Here is a 21,658-nt window from a genome sequence, read left to right as displayed (position 1 = left end):
AGTTTTAGGGAGCCCAAAGCCTGAAGATATACCAAACATCAATCTGGAATTCAAGGGGGTGGATGCAGTATAGGTATAATAAAAGTTTCTTAAATAAAAGCTTCTTCTATTTTAACAAAATTTAATGCAACTAAAATGACTAAATTAATGTCTAATTTAACCAAAATATTTAACAGCACCTAATCAGAGCCCACAATACTGCCATAAAACAAGATATGAAACATTTGCTTATATGTAGTGCGCAACTTATCTAAATTCTATCAGTTGAAAAGCAGGGAGCCACTCAGTTGTGAGTGGATTTACATGATCTGTATTGCCTACAAGAGTGAAACACTTTGAACAAGCAAAGAGGAATCTCTAAAGATACCTGTATTCATGCTCGACTTGGGCAAAAATAGAGCTCAGATGGCCCTGAGTTAAAAAGACTGGAGATCTATTCTTTTGCCGTCACATAGGGATTCTGATTGTTTTGCTTAGAGGATGAATATTTATCTGGAGGCATGAATATTTAGCAAGTGCAACCAAGAAAACCAAGTTTCTGCCTCCACGACTGTTTTAGTCCCTTTGGGCTGTTACAATAAAAATACCACGGACTGGGTGGCTTAAAAAAATGTTCATCACTCACAGTTCTAGAGACTGGGCAGTCCAAGATCAAGATGCTGGCAGATTTGATGTCCAGTGAGGTCCTGCTTCCTGTTTCTTAGATAGCCATCCTCTCACCCTGTTCTCACCCGGCAGAAGGGCTAAGAGAGCTCTGCAGGGTCTCCACCCTCATGACCTAATCACCTCTCAAAGGCTCCACCTGCAAATACATTTCGGGTTAGGATTTCAATACATGAATTCTGGCGGGACACAAGCATACAATCCATAACAAGTCTACAAAGTGAAAAGATAATTCAGGAACACATTTAGACAGAACGTCCTTTTAAAATATGTGAAGGATTACAGTTCAAGGCCTTGTTTTGTAGGTGATAATTACACCGTGACAGGAACGTATGTATAACCCTCTACACTCCTTCAAACACAAGAGAAAAAGGTGAGACTGGTTTCAAACTACTCAGATGAGGTTATCATTTCATTCAGCTGCTAAGTCCTGTTCAAATTTTTTTTAAAGGAGACAGAGATATGTTGTCTCAGAAAAGAGCAGGCAGACACATCCAGCAGGCCAGAGGAATGGCATGTGTATTGGCCTAGTGGCCAGCCCTGTGCTTTTAAGTGAGACCATGCAAATACAGTGGGGCCTTGACTTACGAGTGTCCCGACTAACGAGTTTTTTGAGATACCAGCTGTCTCTTGGCCAATTTTTTGCATTGAGTTGACAGAGTAATTTGAGTTAACGAGCTCCTTAACGAGTTCCTTAACGAGCTCGGTCTCAGAATGAATTAAACTTGTAAGTCAAGGCCCCACTGTATCTGTAAATGATATAGCTTCTAGACTTTCTCCTAAGGCCTCCGAAAACAAGCGGAGGAACTCCGGGGTCTCATAGAATTATTTTCAGTCTCTAACTTTCTGATCAACTTGGCTGTAAGAATTCAAAATACTAAAAAGCCCAGCTGGCGTGGATCAGTGGTTGAGTATCAACCTATGAACCAGGGGGTCACAGTTTGATTCCCGGTCAGGGCACATGCCCGGGTTGCCAGCTCGATCCCAGTAAGGGGCGTGCAGGAGGCAGCCAATCAGTGATTCTCTCTCATCATTGATGTTTCTATCTCTCTCTCCTTCTCCCTTCCTTTCTGAAATCAAAAAATATGTATATATAAATTTTTTAAAAAAACACAATACTAAAAAATTTCTTTGTTCCCAAAAATTTTACTTAGTGTTAATGAGCCCTCTGTATTGATTCGGGCAGATTTTTCTTTGGATTAAGGCAATCATTTAACCCGGTCCTTTCCACCCTCCCCTCGGTGCATACTCACAGCATTGGCACTGGGAAGGAGATTTAAAACCAAGGCACATATCCCACACAGTCCCCAAGCAATCATAACAGCACTCAAGGGTTTATTCCAGCATCCATGAAATAAATGGATGGGACACAGTAAGAGCTGTGAGCATGGCAAGTAGCCACCAGAGAGAAAAATAAAGCAACAAATGAGAAGAAACACATCTCCCCCATTTGGGCAATAAGAGCAGCAAACAAAACCATCAATCCCCAGCAGGCTGCCTAGTTTATTGAAGCCTTAAGACAATTTTCAAAGTGTACTTCATGTCCTCTGGGTAGGATTTGCTCAAGTAATAGAGCGCTTGATATTTTTTTTTTAATATATTTTTTATTGATTAAGATATTACATATGTGTCCTTGTCCCCACGTTACCCTCTACCCCCCACCCCCCCACCCCCGCTCATGCCCTCACCCCCCCGTTGTCCATGTCCATTGGTTAGGCCTATATGCTTGCATATAAGTCCTTTGGTTGATCTTTCCCCCTTACCCCCACCCTCCCCTACCTTCCCTCCAAGTCCCGACAGTCCAATCAATGCCTCTCCGTCTCTGGATCAGTCCTTGTTCATCAGCTTATGTTGTTCATTATATTCCACAAATGAGTGAGATCCTGTGGTATTTATCCGCTCTCAAGTTCCATCCCTGCTGTGGCAAATGGTAAGAGTTCCTTTTTCTTCTTCCTCTTCTTAAAGAATACCTTTCAGCATTTCATATAATGCTGGTTTGGTGGTGATGAACTCCTTTAGCTTTTTCTTATCCGTGAAGCTCTTTATCTGACCTTCTATTCTGAATGATAGCTTTGCTGGATAAAGTAATCTTGGTTGCAGGTTCTTGCTATTCATCACTTTGAATATTTCTTGCCAGTCTCTTCTGGCCTGCATGGTTTCTGTTGAGAAATCAGCTGACAGTCGTATGGGTACTCCCTTGTAGGTAACTGACTGTCTTTCTCTTGCTGCTTTTAAGATTCTCTCTTTATCTTTTGCTCTTGGCATTTTAATTATGATGTGTCTTGGTGTGGTCCTCCTTGGATTCCTTTTGTTTGGGGTTCTCTGCGCTTCCTGGACTTGTAAGTCCATTTCTTTCATCAGGTAGGGGAAGTTTTCTGTCATTATTTCTTCAAAAAGGTTTTCAATATCTTGCCCTCTCTCTCCTTCTGGTACCCCTATAATTCTGATGTTGGTACGCTTGAAGTTGTCCCAGAGGTTCCTTACACTATCTTCATATTTTTGGAATCTCTTTTCTTTTTTCTTTTTCGGTTGGGTATTTTTTGTTTCTTTGTATTTCAAATCTTTGACTTGATTCTTGGGATCCTCTTTTCTGCTGCTGGATCTCTGTAAATTATTCTTTATTTCAGTCAGTGTATGCTTAATTTCTAGTTGGTCCTTTTTCATGTCCTCCATGGTCTCACTATACTTATTGAGGGATTCATTAAATTTATCGGCGGTTTCCATAAAATTCTTGAAAAACCTTATAACCGTGGCCTTAAACTCTATATCCAATCGTTTGCTTTCCTCCATTTCTGCCATTTGTGACCTGTTTCTTTGTCTCCGCATTTTGGCAGCTTCCCTGTGTTGACAGAGTGGCCCTGTGCGCCAGGTGTCCTGTAGGGCCCAGTAGCTCAGCCTCCCCAGTTACCTGGGGTGGACACTCTTGGTGCCTTGGTTGTTGTAGAATCACTGGGAGGAATTGACCTCCAGGCCAATTGGCTGAGAGAATCAGCTGTGTCTAAAGTGGGAGAACTTCTGTGCTGAAGACACCCTTCTGGGGCAAGACTTGCTTCAGTGGGGCTTTGGTGCTCACTGAGTCTGCTCCCTGAGTGCGTCCCTTATGGATCTGAGGAGTTGCAGTCTGGATGGACCCCCTCTGACCACTGGGTACAGTGGCTCCTGGATCTAAGGAGGTGCTAATTCAGCCTCTGCCTGAGGCCACACAGCAGGAGCCACGAAGAGGCTCAGCTGTGAAGCAATGCAAGCCGCTGCGGGGCCTTGGGCCTTCTCTTGGAAGTTCCAGGTCTGCCTGGTTCGGCTGCAGTTAGGTACATTCACATGCAAAAGCCTCTGCCGCAGCCTGGGTGGGGCGGGGTCTCAGGGAGTCAGAGGGCGGAGAAAGCGGCCATGGCCGATTCTCCGCCCGGAGTCGTGCGTCTCAGTGTTCCGGTAACGGCTGCAAGCACCTCTGAGGGAAAGCCGCCCTCAAGTTCGCTCGCTGCCGGACAGACCAGCTTCTCCCCGTATGAGACCTGGGTCCCCAGAGACTTCCCGGAACCGGAGTTCAGAGCCATCGGGAGTTTGTGATTCAAAAAGACAGCCGCGTCCTCAGGCGCCACCCCCTTTCCTCGCGCGCGCGTGCGCCACCGTACCTCTGCACTTCACCTCCGCAGCGCCTCTGGCTCTCAGCGTGCTTTTCTTTCCTTCTAGTTGTGGAATTTACACTCAGCCAGCCTTCCTGTTGTTCTGGATGATGTTTGCTCAGTCCTTTGGGGTAATTTTCAATTGTTGTGTGAGGTAATAATTTCCCGGTGTTTACCTATGCCGCCATCTTAGTTGCTCTCCCTAGAGCGCTTGATATTACTAAGATTTCTGAATATACCTTCCACCCAGATTTTCTGTCCACAGCTATGAAATTTGGATCTCTGGGTCAACTTGCTTGTTTATGCGCTGCTTTCGCCTGCTCATTCATTCACTTACATTCGTTCCATGAGTATCTATGGAAAAATGACTGCCTACCAGTCATTTCTTATAACTCTGCAGATCCAGAGGTAAACAATAGAGGGGCCTTCTTTCACAGAGCTTTATTTCATGGGAAGAGAAAAATCAACAACAATAAACAATGCAATGGATAAGAACGGCGATGAAAATAAAACAGGGTAATGAAGAGTGCTCGAAACCTAGACTGGAGCTCAAGAAAAGGCCTCTACAAAGTCCTCTTGTATGATCCTCTGCCTGGACCATGAATCCTCTGAAAGCTTTATATTTACAGCAGAGGCTGGGAGATGAAACTGAGCTTCACTCCACTCCCAGTGCAGATGACCAAGAATGCAAACCAAACCTCAGTGAAATTGACCAGAGTTTCAACAAAGTAGCTGAACGTGCCTTGATGAGACTGAAGGAGAAACTAAAAGGAGTGGAGGAAGGAACTGCGCTCAGAGTGGGTGGACAAGTGAATTTGCTCATACAACAGGCCATGGACCCCAAAAACCTCAGCCGTTTCCCAGGATGGAAAGCTTAGGTGTGATATTTGTCATATCAATTACCCTTGAATTCAACCTTCAGAAATTATATGTTGGCCTTTATTTTTAGCCCACTTACATGCAATATATAAAATTTGAAGAAAAAAGAAAGAAGAAGGAAGGAAGGAAGGAAGGAAGGAAGGAAGGAAGGAAGGAAGGAAGGAAGGAAGAAAGAAAGAAGAAAGAAAGAAAGAAAGAAAGAAAGAAAGAAAGAAGAAAGAAAGAAAGAAGAATAAAGAAAGAAAGACCTCTACAGAAAAGTGGTTGTTGAACGGAAGAGGGAAGGATGCACAGAGACTAGATAAAGGAAAATGCAGAGGGAGATCCAGGCCCAGCCCGCATGAGCTAGGTAGGTAGGACCAGGGACACAAACAAGGTCACTGTGCTGGAGCCTAGAGAGCATCACAGGAGCATCACCAGAGAGGATTTGGAGCAGGTGGGAGTTAGGGATTTATTGCAAGGGAAGCCATTTTTGAGGTAAGCAGATGAGTAACATGATCTGACTTACATTTATTGCCGGGGTCCAGCCCCAGCGGTCCAGGGGTTCCCAAAGGTGTGGACGGAGTCGGCGAAGAATGTTTTACACAGAGACAGTGTTCAGAACTCTCTAACTTTCCTTAGTCTCCGTGGATCTTCCTGTGCCTGGCTGAGGCCACAGAGAAAGATCCAAAGGCAAGCTGAGCCTTTATTTTATAGTGAGAGGTAAACAAGGTAGTGGTTTCCATAGTTACACAGTCCTTGTGAGTTTCACTTGTTTTGGCCACTTCCTGCACTTCCCTCAGCCCATTTGCTTCCCAGATAAGATCTAGAGAGCCTCATAAGGTCAAGCCTAATTATGCTAAGAGGACTGTGCCCTCTAAGCTGGGAATTGTTTGTGACTTTGCCAACAGGTCAGTCCGAGGCTTAACCCTATATCAGCTCCCCACATCTCACCCTTCTTTTATTTTTTAAGCTACTATAATGGGAGTTTTTAAGCTACCATAATGACAGTAAAACTTAAGCATCAAACTTAAGCATCAAGAACAAAACTCTGGCTATTAAAACAATAACAAAACAATGCCAATGCAAAACCCAAAACATTTTAAAACTTAAACATAACATTTTTAAAACTAGTAAGAATAATAAAACAATGGCAATGCAAAACAGCAATAAGTGAGAAATCAAACCACAGTAACATTTTTCTACCAAATGAAAGTTTCTTTTGCCGATTCACTCAGAGTCCTCCGACCTGACTGGGAGAGTAGCTTCCACTTCTTGCTTTTCTACCGTCTGCTGGGCCTCAGTTGTTAACTTCTTCAGCTGACCCCAAGTCGGTGGTTTGGTTGTCCTTGTTGATCTGGCTAGCGGGTGGCGTCACTGGCGACGGGCTTCCTGAAGTGTCAGCGCATTGTACGGCTGAATCAAAGAGTCCATCAGGGCCGCGTGTGATGGTGGTGTCGGTGTCCGGGGATGAGTAAGCTGTGCCCTCTGGGTCAGCTGATATGGATGATACTGGGGAGGAGGAGGAGGAGGAGGCGGAGATGAAGGGTAGTAGAGAAAAAGAAGAGAAAGCAAAAGAACTACAAGGCATGGAAGTGTTTAGAAAAAAAGAGGAAGAAGAAAGGGAAGAAGGCAGCATCCTGACACAGCCCTTTCCTTCAGCTGCCCCTTTCCCTGTGGTCCAAGGTGGAAATGGGAAACAAGTCCTGTTGTAGTGAGAGGGCAGCTGCTGTCAGCCAGTCTCTGTCTTTACCTGGGTCCCGAACTGAGCTAGGCATGGGAAGCGAGAAGCAGCCATGGGGGCAGGAGATCTCCCTCAGAAGGGACGAGTGTTCAAGCCCCTGCATAGTTGGGGGGGTGAGGATCTGTACCCCACTTCTGTTGACCCCAAGTTCTTTCCTGCTGGCCCCTCTGTGACTGTGCCTGTCTTAGGTCGTTCCTCCCTGAGGAATCTTACCCGTCTTTGGCTAACCAGCCATCCTCCGGGGCCAAGCAGGGTGATGTTAGGTTCAGTTCTATCTCCTTGTTAGCCTATGCCCCTGTGGCCTCCACGCCCAGCACCTGCCCTGGGTTCCCCTCGCCTGCTGGTGGGGCCCTGGCTCTGGTCACATATCTTGGGGAACCCAGGTTTCTTCTCCAGGGAGGGCCCAGCTCACACCATTGGGCAAGAGACAGATCCATGGTACCAGCCACCATGACCTCAGCAAGAACAGAGAACTCAGGCAACAGCTGTGGGCAAATGGATTGTGAGAAGAGGGTCCCTCTTGACACAAGGGCAAGAGGGGCCAATATAGGAAAAAGGAGAGTCTTGGGACAGGGCTTTCTCAGCCCAGGATGTTAGGCTCTTGGCACAAGACAACTCCACATATGGGGCATATACCAGACACTCCCAGTCACGGCAGAAAAGGGAGGTGCCCTTCCTGGGAGATTCTAGAAAAGACTGTGTTCAGGAGAGAAGGAGAAAGGCCAAAGAACCAGGAAACAAGTAGTCAGATTAAGAAAAAAAGAAAAAGGAAGGAGATGTGGGGCAAAGCTGGGACATAAGGACAGACAAATAGGAGGCACATGTGATCCTTCCAATGGACAAGTGGTTCCAGCTCAGGGCTCCACATCTGCTGCAGACAGGCACTGGTCAGGTGTGCTAACTCGGCCTCCCAGGGGTGGCGGTCCCCAGGAAGGAGGCAGAGGCTGCTCCTTCTGGAAAGATACAAAACACAACCTCTTCCCCACATCATTACTAGATCTGGTAAAACTCTTGTCTGGTTTGTGTATCCTTCTACCAGGCTGAGTCGGCAGGGGCTATTGCACAGGAGGCCCGATGCCTTTTGGCTGCTGTACAACCCTCTGCATTGTATTTTTTTTAAAAATTTAACATATAACATTCTTCTCCCCCTTTTTTGTTTTTATAGAAAAGGTTTACATTGATGGAATTATGACCATATATAAACATACATACTCCTCTGTATTCACAACTTCCCACTTCAACCGAAAAGCCGCAGCTTCACATTTCTACCGTGAATTGGCTCCACCCCCGAGCCTCAGCACCTCAAAACAAAACCCCAACTTCAAGCTAAACTGTTAGTTCTTCCTTTTGTGTCAAGAGCTAACTTTGATGTGTTAAAACTAAGTAAAATCCACTTACTCAATCCAAAGCAGGCATTAAAAGGAAAAACCCCAAATGCTCTCTTGTATCCATTTTAAGAGTAGGATTGGCGCTTTCTGCTATTACCTGAGTCCTGATCTATCACCCCAGGGAGAGCTTGCCAATCCTGCACTTTCCTGGGGTGGAAAGGCTGCAGTGGGGTTAAGGATAAGGCTCCTTGGGCCTACCTTCTCCCATGCCTCTACATTTACCTTTCCAGCACCTTTCCTTCCTCAGAAAAGCATGGACATACTTCTTGTATAAAACATTCTGTCTGACTGGGAGTAACCTTAACTCCTCTGCTAGCAAGCATATGTTAAAAGATCAATACAGAGTCTTTTTACTTTAGACTCAGTATGGCACAGCTTCTCAATCTAAGTTCTGTACTATCCACCTTCTTACCCTACTTATCCTCTATAGGGGGGTCTTCAGCACCTTGGTGGAGTCCTATCCGTCCCAAGTGTGGGAGTTCTCAATGTGGGGGGGAGGGGTTTACCTAGGGGAATCCTGTTCAGGCGCCAAATGCTGGGGTCCAGCCCCAGTGGTCCAGGGGTTCCCAAAGTTGTGGACGGAGTCGGGGAAGAATGTTTTACACAGAGACAGCTTCAGAACTCTCTAGCTTTCCTTAGTCTCCGTGGATCTTCCTGTGCCTGGCTGAGGCCACAGAAAAAGATCCAAAGGCAAGCTGAGCCTTTATTTTATAGTGAGAGGTAAACAAGGTAGTGGTTTCCATAGTTACACAGTCCTGTGAGTTTCACTTGTTTTGGCCACTTCCCTCAGCCCATTAGCTTCCCAGATAAGATCTAGAGAGCCTCATAAGGTCAAGCCTAATTATGCTAAGAGGACTGTGCCCTCTAAGCTGGGACTTGTTTGTGACTTTGCCAGCAGGTCAGTCCGAGGCTTAACCCTATATCAGCTCCCCACAATTTATAAAGATCATTTTGAAGGACTGCAGGAGTGCAGGATGGTTGGGTAAGATTAGTCTAATGACTCACTTTACTCTCCAAATGGAGAAGATAATAAGAGTTTAATCGGTTTCTGGGGACTATCTAAATAATAATGACAAATCAAGTTGGCCATGCCTTCAGTTATCAGTAAATGACTGCAACTTAAATAAGTTTAGATAAGCTTAGATGTGATATACAATATAATAAAAGGGGTAAGATTTATTTTTATTATGTAAAAATGAATATGAGTTATCTACAGTCTGCTACTAAATAATAATTATGGGTAGTCCTACCCTGGGCTAAACTACAGGGAACATGTGATTCCTTTAAATGTCTAGTAAACTGAGATGGGCAAAAGTGTCCAGAGATCAGGAAACTGAACAACCAAGGGGTCCAGGCTGCCGGTCACTAGTTGAGCCAATTAAACGGAGACAGGGTTGAATCACATATGAGCATTTATTCCAATGCCAACAGTACGGGAGAGCAGCAGGTCATCCACAAAACTCTGCTCTCCCCTCCCCATAAGCTAGCTGCTTATACTGGGCAGAAAGACAAAGATTACACAGGAAAGTAAGAATTACAGGCATGGGAAAGTAGGCAAGGTATAATGGTTACAAGCAATGCAGGCTGGGGGAATCAAACCGTGACCTCTTGGTTCAGAGGTTGATGCTCAACCACTGAGCCATCCTGGCCAGGCTAAGATTTTTTAAAAAATCTGTTTTGCCCTAGGCAGTTTAGCCCAGTGGGAAGAGTGTTGGCCTGCAGGCTGAAGGGTCCTGAGTTCGATTCATTCAAGGGCACATGCCTGGATTGTGGGCTCAATCCCCAGTAGGAGGTGTGCAGGAGGCAGCTGATCAATGATTGTCTCTCATCATGGTGTTTCAACCTCTCTCTCCCTCTCCCTTCCTCTCTGAAATCAATAAAAATATATAAATATTTTAAGTCTGCTTTGCTATAATCCCATGATTGGGCTTTAATGAGCCCCTCAGAGCAAAGAAGCTGAGTCATTTGGCTGCCATCAAATCTGCCTGCAGTACCTGGTCATTTCAAATTCCTGGGGTTCCCAAAATGTCTTGAGGCTCCTTCCTTGCCATTTCTCGGGAAAGCAACCTTTGTCCCTTACCTGGAAAGACTGCAATGAGCCACTGACCAAGCAAGGTCCCAGGCAGGCTATTTCTCCAAGGTGCTCGTATTGCCTTCAAAGTCAGTTTTTATTCCTTAAAGCTTTTTGGTGATATCCAGGGTCCAGGCATGTCTCTCTCGAACATGACATTCCAGCCAAAGTCTTGGTTAATAAAACCACGATTGAAAACTGTTCTTATGGAATTCATACAAAGAAACATATTGCCATGCCTCACTCATTAAGTATTACTAAGTTCTAGAGGGATGAGTCAGGGAGAAAAGTATATAATTTGCAAATTACTTTAAGAAAAGAAACAAGCCTGGCTGTCATGGCTCAGTAGTTGAGCATCGACCTATGAACCAGGAGGTCATGGTTCAATTCCCAGTCAGGGCACATGCCCGGGTTGTGGGCTCAATCCTCAGGGTGGGGCGTGCAGGAGGCAGCCAATCAGTGATTCTCAGCATTGAAGTTTCTATCTGTCTCTACCTCCCCCTTCCTCTCTGTAATCAATAAAAATATATTTAAAAAAAAAAGGAAAAGAAACAAGTTTCATTATGTCTGAAAAACAAAAAAGATTAAAAATCAGCAATACTTTCAACAAAAGTTACAAAAACTATATAATTATTTTCAGTTCATTCAGTCCTATAACCATTTTTTGTTTCTCCTGATTTTCCTTGCCAGTATTTCTATAAATCCAGATATAGAGTTCTTTTTTAAAAATATATTTTATTGATTTTTAGAGAGAGAAGAAGGGAGAGGGATAGAGAGATAGAAACATCGATGAAAGAGGAAATCATCATTAATTTTTACGTGACAAGTAATTTACATTCCTCAGGTTAGCAATGCATTCATATTTTTATGATAAATTTCAAATAAAATAAAAGACATATTCATTAAAAGATTCAAGTCCACCTCTAGATTCTCTGTAATAAGAAACCAAAAGTAAGCAAAATCAGATTTCAGTATTCTGTTATTTCAAAATATCTAGATATTAAATAATTTGTATTTTTTAACTCAGCAAGATGCCAAAGTTTTAAGTTACCTACATTACCAAAGACTTTGGGACTATGTTTAGGTATACATAAGTATTACTGGAAAGCTTTATCAAAAATCCTTCATTTTAGATCTATCTATCTATTAAATCTTAACAGCTTTATGAGATTTTAAAGCCAATTCTTGTTTCCCAATGCATTTTCTTGGCAAATTTGGAACAGGGATAACATGGTCCTGACCACTTTTAGGGGCTGGAGGAAAGGCGTGGGGGGCGGGGGAAGGGCAATATCAGGCCTCACCCCACAGCTTATTCCTAGGAATGCACCAACTCCCAGGCCTTGGAGGAGGGGGAGGAGGTTTATTTCCCATATTTTTCTTTCTGAATAGCTGTAACAACATGAAATCTTGCATTAAGAAGAGACCTTACTGCCCTGACCAGTTTGGCTCAGTGGCTAGAGCGTTGGCCTTCGGACTGACGGGTCCCGGGTTCGGGCACATCCCCAGTGGGGGGTGTGCAGGAGGCAGCTGATCGATGTTTCTCTCTCATCAATGTTTCTAACTGTCTATCCCTCTCCCTTCCTCTCTGTAAAAAAATCAATAAAATATATTTTTTTAAGAAGAGAGAGATCTTATCCTATTTCAAAACACAAACAAAAACAACCCCTAAAGTAAACAGATGAGTACTCCCAAAATGAGTACTCTGGGACATTAGCCTTAGAATCTTATCTCACACTAACCCAGCACAACAAATGACCTTGGGTCTGAATGGCACAAAGCCCAACCTCAGAGACAGAGGATTCCCTGTTTTCATAAAACGGCAAAGAGCCAACTAAGTCCCCAAAAGATAAGAAAGCAAGCAAAGAACATCTGTAACCAAAGTTACATTACAGACAGGCAAGAACTCTCACTTCCTAAGCATTTCGGTCAGCTGATGCCTTGAGAGACAGAGCAGGGAGCATCCCCAATATTAAGAGCTCTCAGCAGCTGCTGGGAAGTTCCAAAAATCCCTGCCACGGGCTCAGCCTGACACAAGTATATGCCCCATCTGTAAAGTGGTACATGCCCCCCATCTGTAAACAAATTAATCCAAACAACAAAGAGACACAAAACAGCCATCAAGAGAGACTCTCTCATATACAATATTTACAAGTGTGCACAACAGACAGACAACTATTTGTGGCTTACCGTGCACAGCCAGACAGAATGCCAGACAGAAGTCCTGCACCATGCGGGGCTCTGTCTCAACCCTAAACTGATCAGGCTTGAGTGTGGAGACCAGGCAAGGATTGTGAGAGGCCTCTTGCAACCAGGAGCTGATCAGGTGCACACCAGATCGGGGGTTGGGAGGGCAACAGACAACAGATGCCCCTCGTTACATAGTTACAGAATACAAGATTCAACTTGGGTCTTGGGTGAGACAATGGAATTGCTGGGGCTGCAGCTGGGACTCAAAACAGGAAAGGACTGACAGTGCTGCAAATAAAAGAGTCCAAGCCTCAGCCCCAGGAACCTCCAGTCCAGGCAGCAAGCGTGATCCCCAGTATGGACCTCAGAAGACTAACGTGCATGTGGTCCCATCCGGGTCACCAGACTATGAACCTGGACAACCGATGGGTCCAGGCTGCCTGCCACTACTTGAGCCAATTAATCAGAGACAGTGTTGAATTACACACGAGCATTTATTCCAATAATGCCGGCAGTACGGCAGAGCAACAGGTCATCCACAAAACTCTGCTCTTCCCTGCCCATGAGCCAGCTGCTTATATTGGGTAGAAGAACAAAGATTCATGGGAAAGTAAGAATTACAGGCATGGGAAAGTAGGCAAGGTGTAGTGGTTACAGGTTACAGGCAATGTGGGATGGGGGGGTTTGCAGAGGTTGGGGCCTCCTGAACCAGATTACAGGAAATAGGGGTTGGGGGTCACAAAGGGTGGGCAAAGGGTCAGTGCCTCTGGGACTAGATTGTGTCAGCAAGGAGGTTGTTAATCTTTCCGTGATTATAGACAGTTCTTGGAAAAGGAGAGTGGACTGACTGCATTCCTAGATTAACTCCTATGTCCCGGGGCATACAGCTCTCAGCCAGGTTAGAATGTGCTTTCTCTAACCAGAACAAAACAATCACAGGTAACGAAACATGATTAATATTTCTATTTAAAAAACAAAAATGTAAATATATTTTATTGTTTTTTTACAGAGAGGAAGGGAGAAGGATAGAGAGTCAGAAACATCGATGAGAGAGAAACATCGATCGGCTGCCTCCTGCACACTCCCCACTGGGGATGTGCCTGCAACCCAGGTACATGCCCTTGACCGGAATCGAACCTGTGACCCTTCAGTCCGCAGGCCGATGCTCTATCCACTGAGCCAAACCGGTTAGGGTCATGATTAATATTTCTTATACTTATAGCTAGTCCTCACTATTCTATTTCTGCCCCCAACAATCAGAGTATAGATATGCAATCCAGGAAGAAATGCAGGCTGTACAACCAATTGTTTTCCAGATGCTCCCATAGAATACTCAAGAGTAAAGGGAGTGCGGGTAAGATCATCTAAAGGTAACAATAAACTCTTGACTGGTTTTAAGACCCAGAAGATGACCATGGAACTGCCTTTTCTGGAATTCAGGGCAGGATGGTAGAGAGTTCCTGGTTAAGGGCTCTGAACCCTGAGCACTAAACAAGGAGATAATTAGATTTCACACTGAATAGCTATAGATATCTGGCAAATGTATATTATTGTACTACATCTTTTTACCTAGCTTTCAGTTTCTGTCTTTTTTATGCATAGAATAACAGCATAAAGATGTTAAGATAGAAATAGCTCACTGCATATGATCTATATGTACAGAAAACATTACTGAATGCTTTCTTCTAGAAACAGTTACCTTAAAGTCATTGAATATTCTTGAATGGAACAAAACTGAAGAATATGGGAAACTATTTGGCATAGGTGTGTGATACCATACAAGATACCATCTATATATATAAAAGCCTAAGTGACCATCTGATGTTTGACCATTCGACCAGTACTTATGACATGCACTGACCACCAGGGGGGCAGATGCTCAACGCACAGGCATGGAAACATGGACCAGACTAATGAATCTCAGAGGGAAGTGGGGGAGGGCTGGAAGAGATTAACCAAAGATCTTATATGCACACTAGAGGCCCAGTGCATGGATTCATGCACAGGTGGGGTCCCTCAGCCTGGCCTGTGGGGATAGGGCCGAAACTGGCCCTCTGACATGCCCCAAGGGGTCCCGGATTGCGAGAGGGTGCAGGCCAGGCCGAGGGACCCTGTTGGTGCACGAATCCATGCACCAGGCCTCTAATCCTATATAATAAAAGCCTAATATGTAAATCATCCCCTCAGATGGTCGTTTGACCAGGAGACCAGGAGTTTGACCACTCGCTAAGATGTGCACTGACCACCAGGGGGCGGCACGGAACATGGCAGGTGTCGGCAACATGCTGCGACCTCTTGCCGGCTACCTGGGGGTGAGAGTGACAGGGATGGAGGTGTGGTGAAAATGCAGGGTGTCCGCCAAGCTTGCTCTCACTCCCTCTGCTACCCTCCCCAGGGATGCCAGGGCTCGCATTCCAGGGAAGCCCCCCACACTCAGGTGCTGGGCACCCATGAGGAGCCCGCCCTGCACCCCCATGGCCTCTGCTGGGTTAGCCAGGCTGCAGCAGCCAGGACCACAGGGGTGGTCAGGCTCCCCATGGGTTGGCACAGGAGCCAGTCTGCAAGGCTGGTCAGGAGAGAGTGTGCTGCCCACCTGGCTTCCGTGCAGTGCTGCTGGGCATCCCAGAGGCCCACGCTGCACCACTCTGGCCACGTTCACCATATCTCCATGTGGGGACTCGGACACCGTGACTCAGGCGGAGGGAGGCACATGGGGGCCCCAGGGGCCCAGGTGCTGCCCAGGGCCCAGAGGTCAGCTGGGACCTGCCCTTCCACATCAGACACTCGTGCTTCAGTCACCAACCAGGTCTAGAGACCGCACCGTGCATGAATTTCATGCACCGGGCCTCTAATATACATATAATGAAACATCATTAAAAAGCTTGAGTAAATAATTTCTTTCTCCCACCCATAGCACTAAGTCACCACTAGATGGCACCATTTCTTTTCTGTTTTTATTTTGCTTTGCTATACTTTTTTCATGAGAAAAAAGAATATTAACAATGAGAATTATTTTTGTTGTTGTTCTCTGAGCTGTTTTAACTGACTTAGTAGTCTTCATATTCTCTGGAAAAGCAAAAGCATGAGCAATCGAATTGCAAATATTGGAGGAGTGCAGAATGTATGAGTGTATGCATCCCTACTAACCATGAGAAAGTTTGAGGAATTAATATTCTCTACTGCCAATTCACACAAGATTCTGTGGATTTTTCTAGTGACCTTCATCTCCCTTCTTCCTCCTTGTACTACATTTTTACTAGTGTTGGGTTGACCTCTGAACCCCATATAACCAGCAAACTCCCAAGATCCTCCTGCCCTTCCTTCAAGGTGGCTCTTAGCTTCATCCTTCCCACTCTATTACTATTGTGGAACCTAATACAGAGCTGAAAATCTTATTTTGAGTTTTTTTCTGATTATCATTCTTTTTTTAATTACATAGAAATGCAATTAATATTCTCAGAATACTGCTCCATCATGTCATTGTTCTATCAAAGACCTTACAGTCACCTTTGAATACCATTTGAAAAAAGTCTAAGCTCTCACCTTGGCACTGAAATCTGTCAATTGTGTTTGCTTAGCTGATATTATCTTATCACGGTACCTACCATAAAAACTCCTTTCCAGTTAATCCACAAAATGCTTTGCCAAACCGGATTCTAACTATGAAGGTGAGTTTTTGGTTTGCTTGCTTAGTTGTTTGGATGAATGCAAGTAGAGTATATGGATTAAGGGAGAGGATTCTGGAACCAGGCTGCCCGGGGTGATATTCTATCTCTGCCATATACTATCTTATAGTTTAAGATAAGTTACTTTATATTTCTGTGCTCAGTGCCCTCATTTCTGAAATGGAGATAATAACAGTATCTTCCGCCGAAACCGGTTTGGCTCAGTGGCTAGAGCGTCGGCCTGCAGACCGAAAGGTCCCTTGACCCGGAAGGTCAAGGGCATGTACCTGGGTTGCAGGCACATCCCCAGTAGGAGATGTGCAGGAGGCAGCTGATCGATATTTCTCTCTCATTGATGTTTCTAATTCTCTATCTCTCTCTCCCTTCCTCTCTGTAAAAAATCAATAAAATATATTAAAAAAAATAATAATAGTATCTTCCATACAGAGTGATTAGGAGGATTCAAGGAGATGAAGCTGTGCAGCTCCTGAAATAGTGCCTGGTCCGTTTTAAGTGCTCATTACATGTCACCTCTGTCCTGCTCCTGCTTCCCTCTCCTCCCATCACCTCACTTCACCACAAACAATTTAGCATAATGCCACACTCAAAGAGCATGTGTTGACTCAATTCATCTTTTCTCTTTAGATTTACTTTGCCTCTCTTGTCTAACAAAATCTGGGGTTTCTTTAGTGCCAAACTGAAGGTTCATATTTCCCCCTGAAGCCTTCTTTCCTTCCTAAACTAGCATCACTATTTGGCTCAGTATTGAACTGGGGGCGGGGGCGGGGGGGGGGGGGGAGAGAACGGGGGTGGGAGTGGGAGGGTGGGAGGAGCTGAGGGCTGGTTTTACCCATCATGGCAGAGGACATGCACAGAGGCTCTCCGGGTGAAGACTGATAACACAAGAGTAAGAGCTGTCTTCAGTTTGTTGAGATAGCTCGTCTCCTATCTTAAAATAATTAATATATAAGCAGATTTGAGAACAACAGGACAGTGCTTAAATTGTCATAAAACAGTCTCCACAAATAAGTTTCTAGAAATATCAGAATAGAGAGCCCAGAGATAGACACACCGAGATAGTCATTAATCTTTAGCAAGGGAGCAAAGAGGTTACAATAGAGAAAGGATAATCTTTTCAACAAATGGTACTTGAGCAACTGGATATCCATATTTGAAGAAGAAGGGGGAGGAGGAGCAAGAGAAAAGAAGAGGAGGAGGGGGGAAGGGAGGAAGAGAAGGGAGAGAAGAGGAGAAACTAAACAGACTTATACCTTTGACAAAAATTAACTCAAAATGAATTGTAGATCTATAAAATGCAAAACTCTAAAACTTAAAAGACAACAGAAGAAAACCTACATGATCTTGGGTTTAGCAATGAGGTTTTTTTAATACAATTAAGCATGATCCAAAAAAGAGTTGGGCTTTATTAGAATTAAAAACTACTCTGCAAAAGACACTGTTAAGAACTGTTTGGGAAACATTTTATGGCGCGGCACTTGAATCCAAAATATACAAAGAACTCTTAAAATTCAGCAATAAGAAAACAAACAACCTAATTTTAAAATGGGCAAAAGATCTGCATCAAAGACAAAGAAGATATGTAGTGTCAAATAAGTATATGAAAAGATGTTCAACATCATATATTATTAAGGAATTGCAAATGGAAACATACTACACACCTATTAGAATGACTAAAATCCAAAAATTGACAGTACCAAGTTGATGCAATGATGCAGAGCAATAGGAATGCTCATTCATTGCTAGTAGAAATGCAAAATAGTACAACTACTTTGAAAGACGGGTTGGCAGTTTCCTATAAAGCCAAACACAGTATTACCATATGATCCATCAAACATGATCCTAGATTGAAAAATCATGTGCACACAGCCTGGCCAGTGTGGCTCAGTGGTTGAGCGCTGACCTATGAACCAGGAGGTCATGGTTCAATCCCCAGTATGGGGTGTGCAGGAGGCAGCCAATCAATGGTTCTCTGTCATTATTTATGTTCCTATCTCTACTCTCCCTCTCTTCCTCCCTAGAATCAATAAAAATATATATTTTTTAAAAATCATGTGCACACAAAACCTGCACTAGAATGTTTATAGCAGCTTTATTCATAATCACCAAATGCTGGTAGCAACCAAGCTGTCTTTCAATGGGTGAATGGATAAACAAACTGTAGTACATCCATATGATGGAATGTTATTCTGTGGTAAAATAAATAAATAAATAAATAAAAATAAAGGAAATGAGTTATGAAGCCATAAAAAGAAATGGAGTGCCTTAAATGCTTATTGTTAAGTGAAAGAAAACAATCTGAAAAGTCTACATTCTGTGTGATTTCAACTATATGACAATTGGAAAAGGCAAAACTAGAGACAGTAAAGAGATTTCCAGGGGCTGAGGAAGAGAGAGGAGAGGAATGAATAATACAGGAAGCACAAGATAAACTATTCTGTATGATACTGTAATGGTGGTCGACATGCATTTGTCAAAACCCATAGAACTATATAACACAGAGTGAACCTTAATGTAAATTATAGATTTCAGTTAATAATAATAATGTATCAATATTGGTTCATTAATTGTAACTAATGTACCACACTAATGCAAGCTGTTAATAACAGGTGAAATGGGGGGGATGGAGAGATGGTATACGGAATTTTTTGTACTATATGCTCACTATTTCTAAACCTGAACCCTTACGTGAAAGACCCCAATAAATGACTTCCCTAAAATAAGAAGATGAGTTGCAATGAAAGGATGTGAAATCTCTTTCTCTAGGAATTCTTAAAATTATAGCATCCCCACAGGTGTCTGCAGCGGCTTAGATATTTGGCATCTGTGTAGTAAACACTGAAAGACAGAAAGAGGGCTGACTTCCAACTGGATGACGCTATAATTTCCTCCAATGGAGCTACTGTTTTCTTTCCAAAATACATGAGCTCCACTTTCTCGGTCTGAAACTGGAAGTTTCCATGGTTAAATTATGAACACATTTATTTTTATTTGGGTTAGGTTTAATACAGCTGCTTTGAGGCCTATGGTTTTTACACTAAAAAAAAAAAAAATGCTTCAATTGCACACATCTCACTTGACTAGCAGATGCCAGGTAACATCAGGCATATGAACCAAAGAGATTTTATTCTGAACGTGAGTATAGACATGTCAGATATCAACATTACTACTTCTTCCTTCATAAAATGAAATATACCCTATCTTTACTCCCAGTGTTGTGTCCAAAAAAAACTCACAGATGCGTGTAAACATGAAGAATTCCATGCTCTCTTCCAATCTACACAGTAAAAGTGAAAGTTCAGTTATACCAATAGTTGTGCCAAATTTCAAGAAATGAGAGCACAACCCATTTTTACCAGTCCCGGGTGATTTGTTCCAGGTGCACAGAAGTATTTTAACACGTTTTAGTAAATTTTATATGTGTTTGATTCTAAAATAAATAATTGCTGAACAAGCTCTCTCTGGCTAGAGTGTGCTAAACCGTGTTTGGTTTCTATTGAAGGTGAAGAAGTATGTGGTGGTCCATGGAGCTTCCATTCACCAACCTGGAAATGGCATTCATTTTATTGGCCTTTGTTATCTTTTCATTATTTACTGCGGCTTCCATCTACACTAATCCGGACGAGAGGAATGAAGGTAAAAAGAGAGAGCTCTTCATGGTTAGTCTCTATTTCCTTTCTCCTCCCAGTCATCTTTTTGTGTCGTTTGCATGGATTGAATTCGTTCCGTATGTGAGAATGAGTTTGTTTTAGGGTGATATGTGTGTACATGTGGAGAGAGAAAATGTTTGCTTATTAAATAGCCTGAAACATCTACTATGGCACTTATTTTACCACAACTTATTTAGAAAGGTTTGGAAATGAAAAAAAAATCATTCACATGACTTCTAATCCCAGAATTTGGCAGATCTTTTGTACCTGAATCTAATTCTTATATGTATAATGCATTTTATGCATATGTAATAAATACATGCATATGTTTATATATGCATAACTACATATCCACACATGTGTGTGTTTATCTAATTTTATTTTCCCCCATCCTCCCATCCCTGTTCCTAATTAGAAACATAATATGTGCCAAAAGCCCAATGCCTTAAAAATTTTTAAAGGATATTTTTTATAGGCTAAATGCAAATTAACAAGAAACAAATTCCATTCTAGTACATATGGAGGGGGGGTGTTTTCATTGAACTATACATGGAGAGGAAAATAATTAAAAGTTTTTTTCTAAAGATTTCTTGTCAAACCCAAACATTTAAAAAATATATAGAAGTATTTTAAAAACTTAACACCATGTTTGCTCATTGCCAATAATAACAATTGTTAGCAAAAGAGTAGATAATTTAAATGGTAGTTCTAGGTATTTCACTGTAGGTTAGGGCCTACCAAGCTACATACAAAATTGATGATAACTGGTCATTTTTGAGGCCAAATTATTTATATGTGTGTACAGTATGGTATATGCCAAGGAAATTACACATATTTGTAGAAAATCACAAAAATAAAATTGTGTTTTCTACAATTGTGATACCCCTCCATCAATTTTTGGCTCTAATAGAAGTGCTCTCTGTGAGATAAAATTTTATTCTCTGTCTTATAGATATACAACAGTTACAGAAAAAGCCATAGTAATTTTTACATGAGAATACAAAAGGTGTACACTTTCCCAAATGTGATAAGACAGGAGTAAAATCTACCTTCATTAAAATAGCAGACTTACTTTAATTTACTTTCTCAGCACAAGCAGAGAATTGCAGGAGCCACTAAAATAAACTTAAGCCCTGGACAGATGGCTCAGTTGGTTGGAGCATTGCCCCATACAACAAAAGGTTGCAGGTTCCATTCCCCATCAGGGCACGTACAGGAGGCAACTGATTGATGCTTCTCTTTCTCCTCTTTCCTCTCTCTCTAAAATCCATAAACATATCCTCAGGAGAGGATAAAAAATAAAAATAAACTTAAAAGATGCAGATTTAATTTCAGACATGTTCATTATAAATGCAATGGGCTGAAGCTACACGTAATGGAAGATCAAAAGGTGAACAGGGATCAGTTTCTACCTCAGGAAATCAGTTTCTACCAACAGTCTAGTAGCAGCCGTGGGCAAACTACGGCCCGCGGGCCGGATCCAGCCCGTTGGGCTGTTCTATCCGGCCCGCGGAGCCGAAAGAGCAGAGGGTTCTCTTGCTCTCCCCTCCGCTCCTTCACCAGCAGCAGTGTTAACATGTATTAGTTCACACAGACACTCTATCCATGCTTTTGTTCCGGCCCTCCGGTCCAGTTTAAGAACCCATTGTGTCCCTCGAGTCAAAAAGTTTGCCCACCCCTGGCTCTAGTGGGAGATTCAGTTGAATAACCAGAATTCAATAAATGGTCTACCAGAGGTTTTTAATAAGAACAATGGAGTCACAATGGGAAGACTGAGGAGGTCTTCCCAGA

At 43.1% G+C, this 21,658-nt stretch overlaps 1 protein-coding gene across 1 annotated transcript in view; it reads left to right on the top strand.

Annotated features, from left to right (window-relative positions):
* The window catches only part of SMIM31 (small integral membrane protein 31), a 28,527-nt gene extending 7,618 nt beyond the window's left edge, over positions 1-20,909 (top strand). The window contains exons 2-3 of the mRNA XM_036314015.1: positions 19,720-19,876; positions 20,820-20,909. Of these exons, the coding sequence (XP_036169908.1) occupies positions 19,730-19,876; positions 20,820-20,909 (237 nt within the window). The 5' untranslated portion in view covers positions 19,720-19,729. The remainder of the gene's footprint in view (positions 1-19,719; positions 19,877-20,819) is intronic.
* The last annotated feature ends 749 nt before the right edge of the window (positions 20,910-21,658 follow it).

The sequence above is a fragment of the Myotis myotis genome, unplaced genomic scaffold, assembly GCF_014108235.1.
Source record: "Myotis myotis isolate mMyoMyo1 unplaced genomic scaffold, mMyoMyo1.p scaffold_m19_p_6, whole genome shotgun sequence".
NCBI classification, from domain to species: domain Eukaryota; kingdom Metazoa; phylum Chordata; class Mammalia; order Chiroptera; family Vespertilionidae; genus Myotis; species Myotis myotis.
The sequence above is the reverse complement of the archived record's forward strand: the minus strand, read 5'-3'. Positions and strand labels throughout refer to the sequence as shown.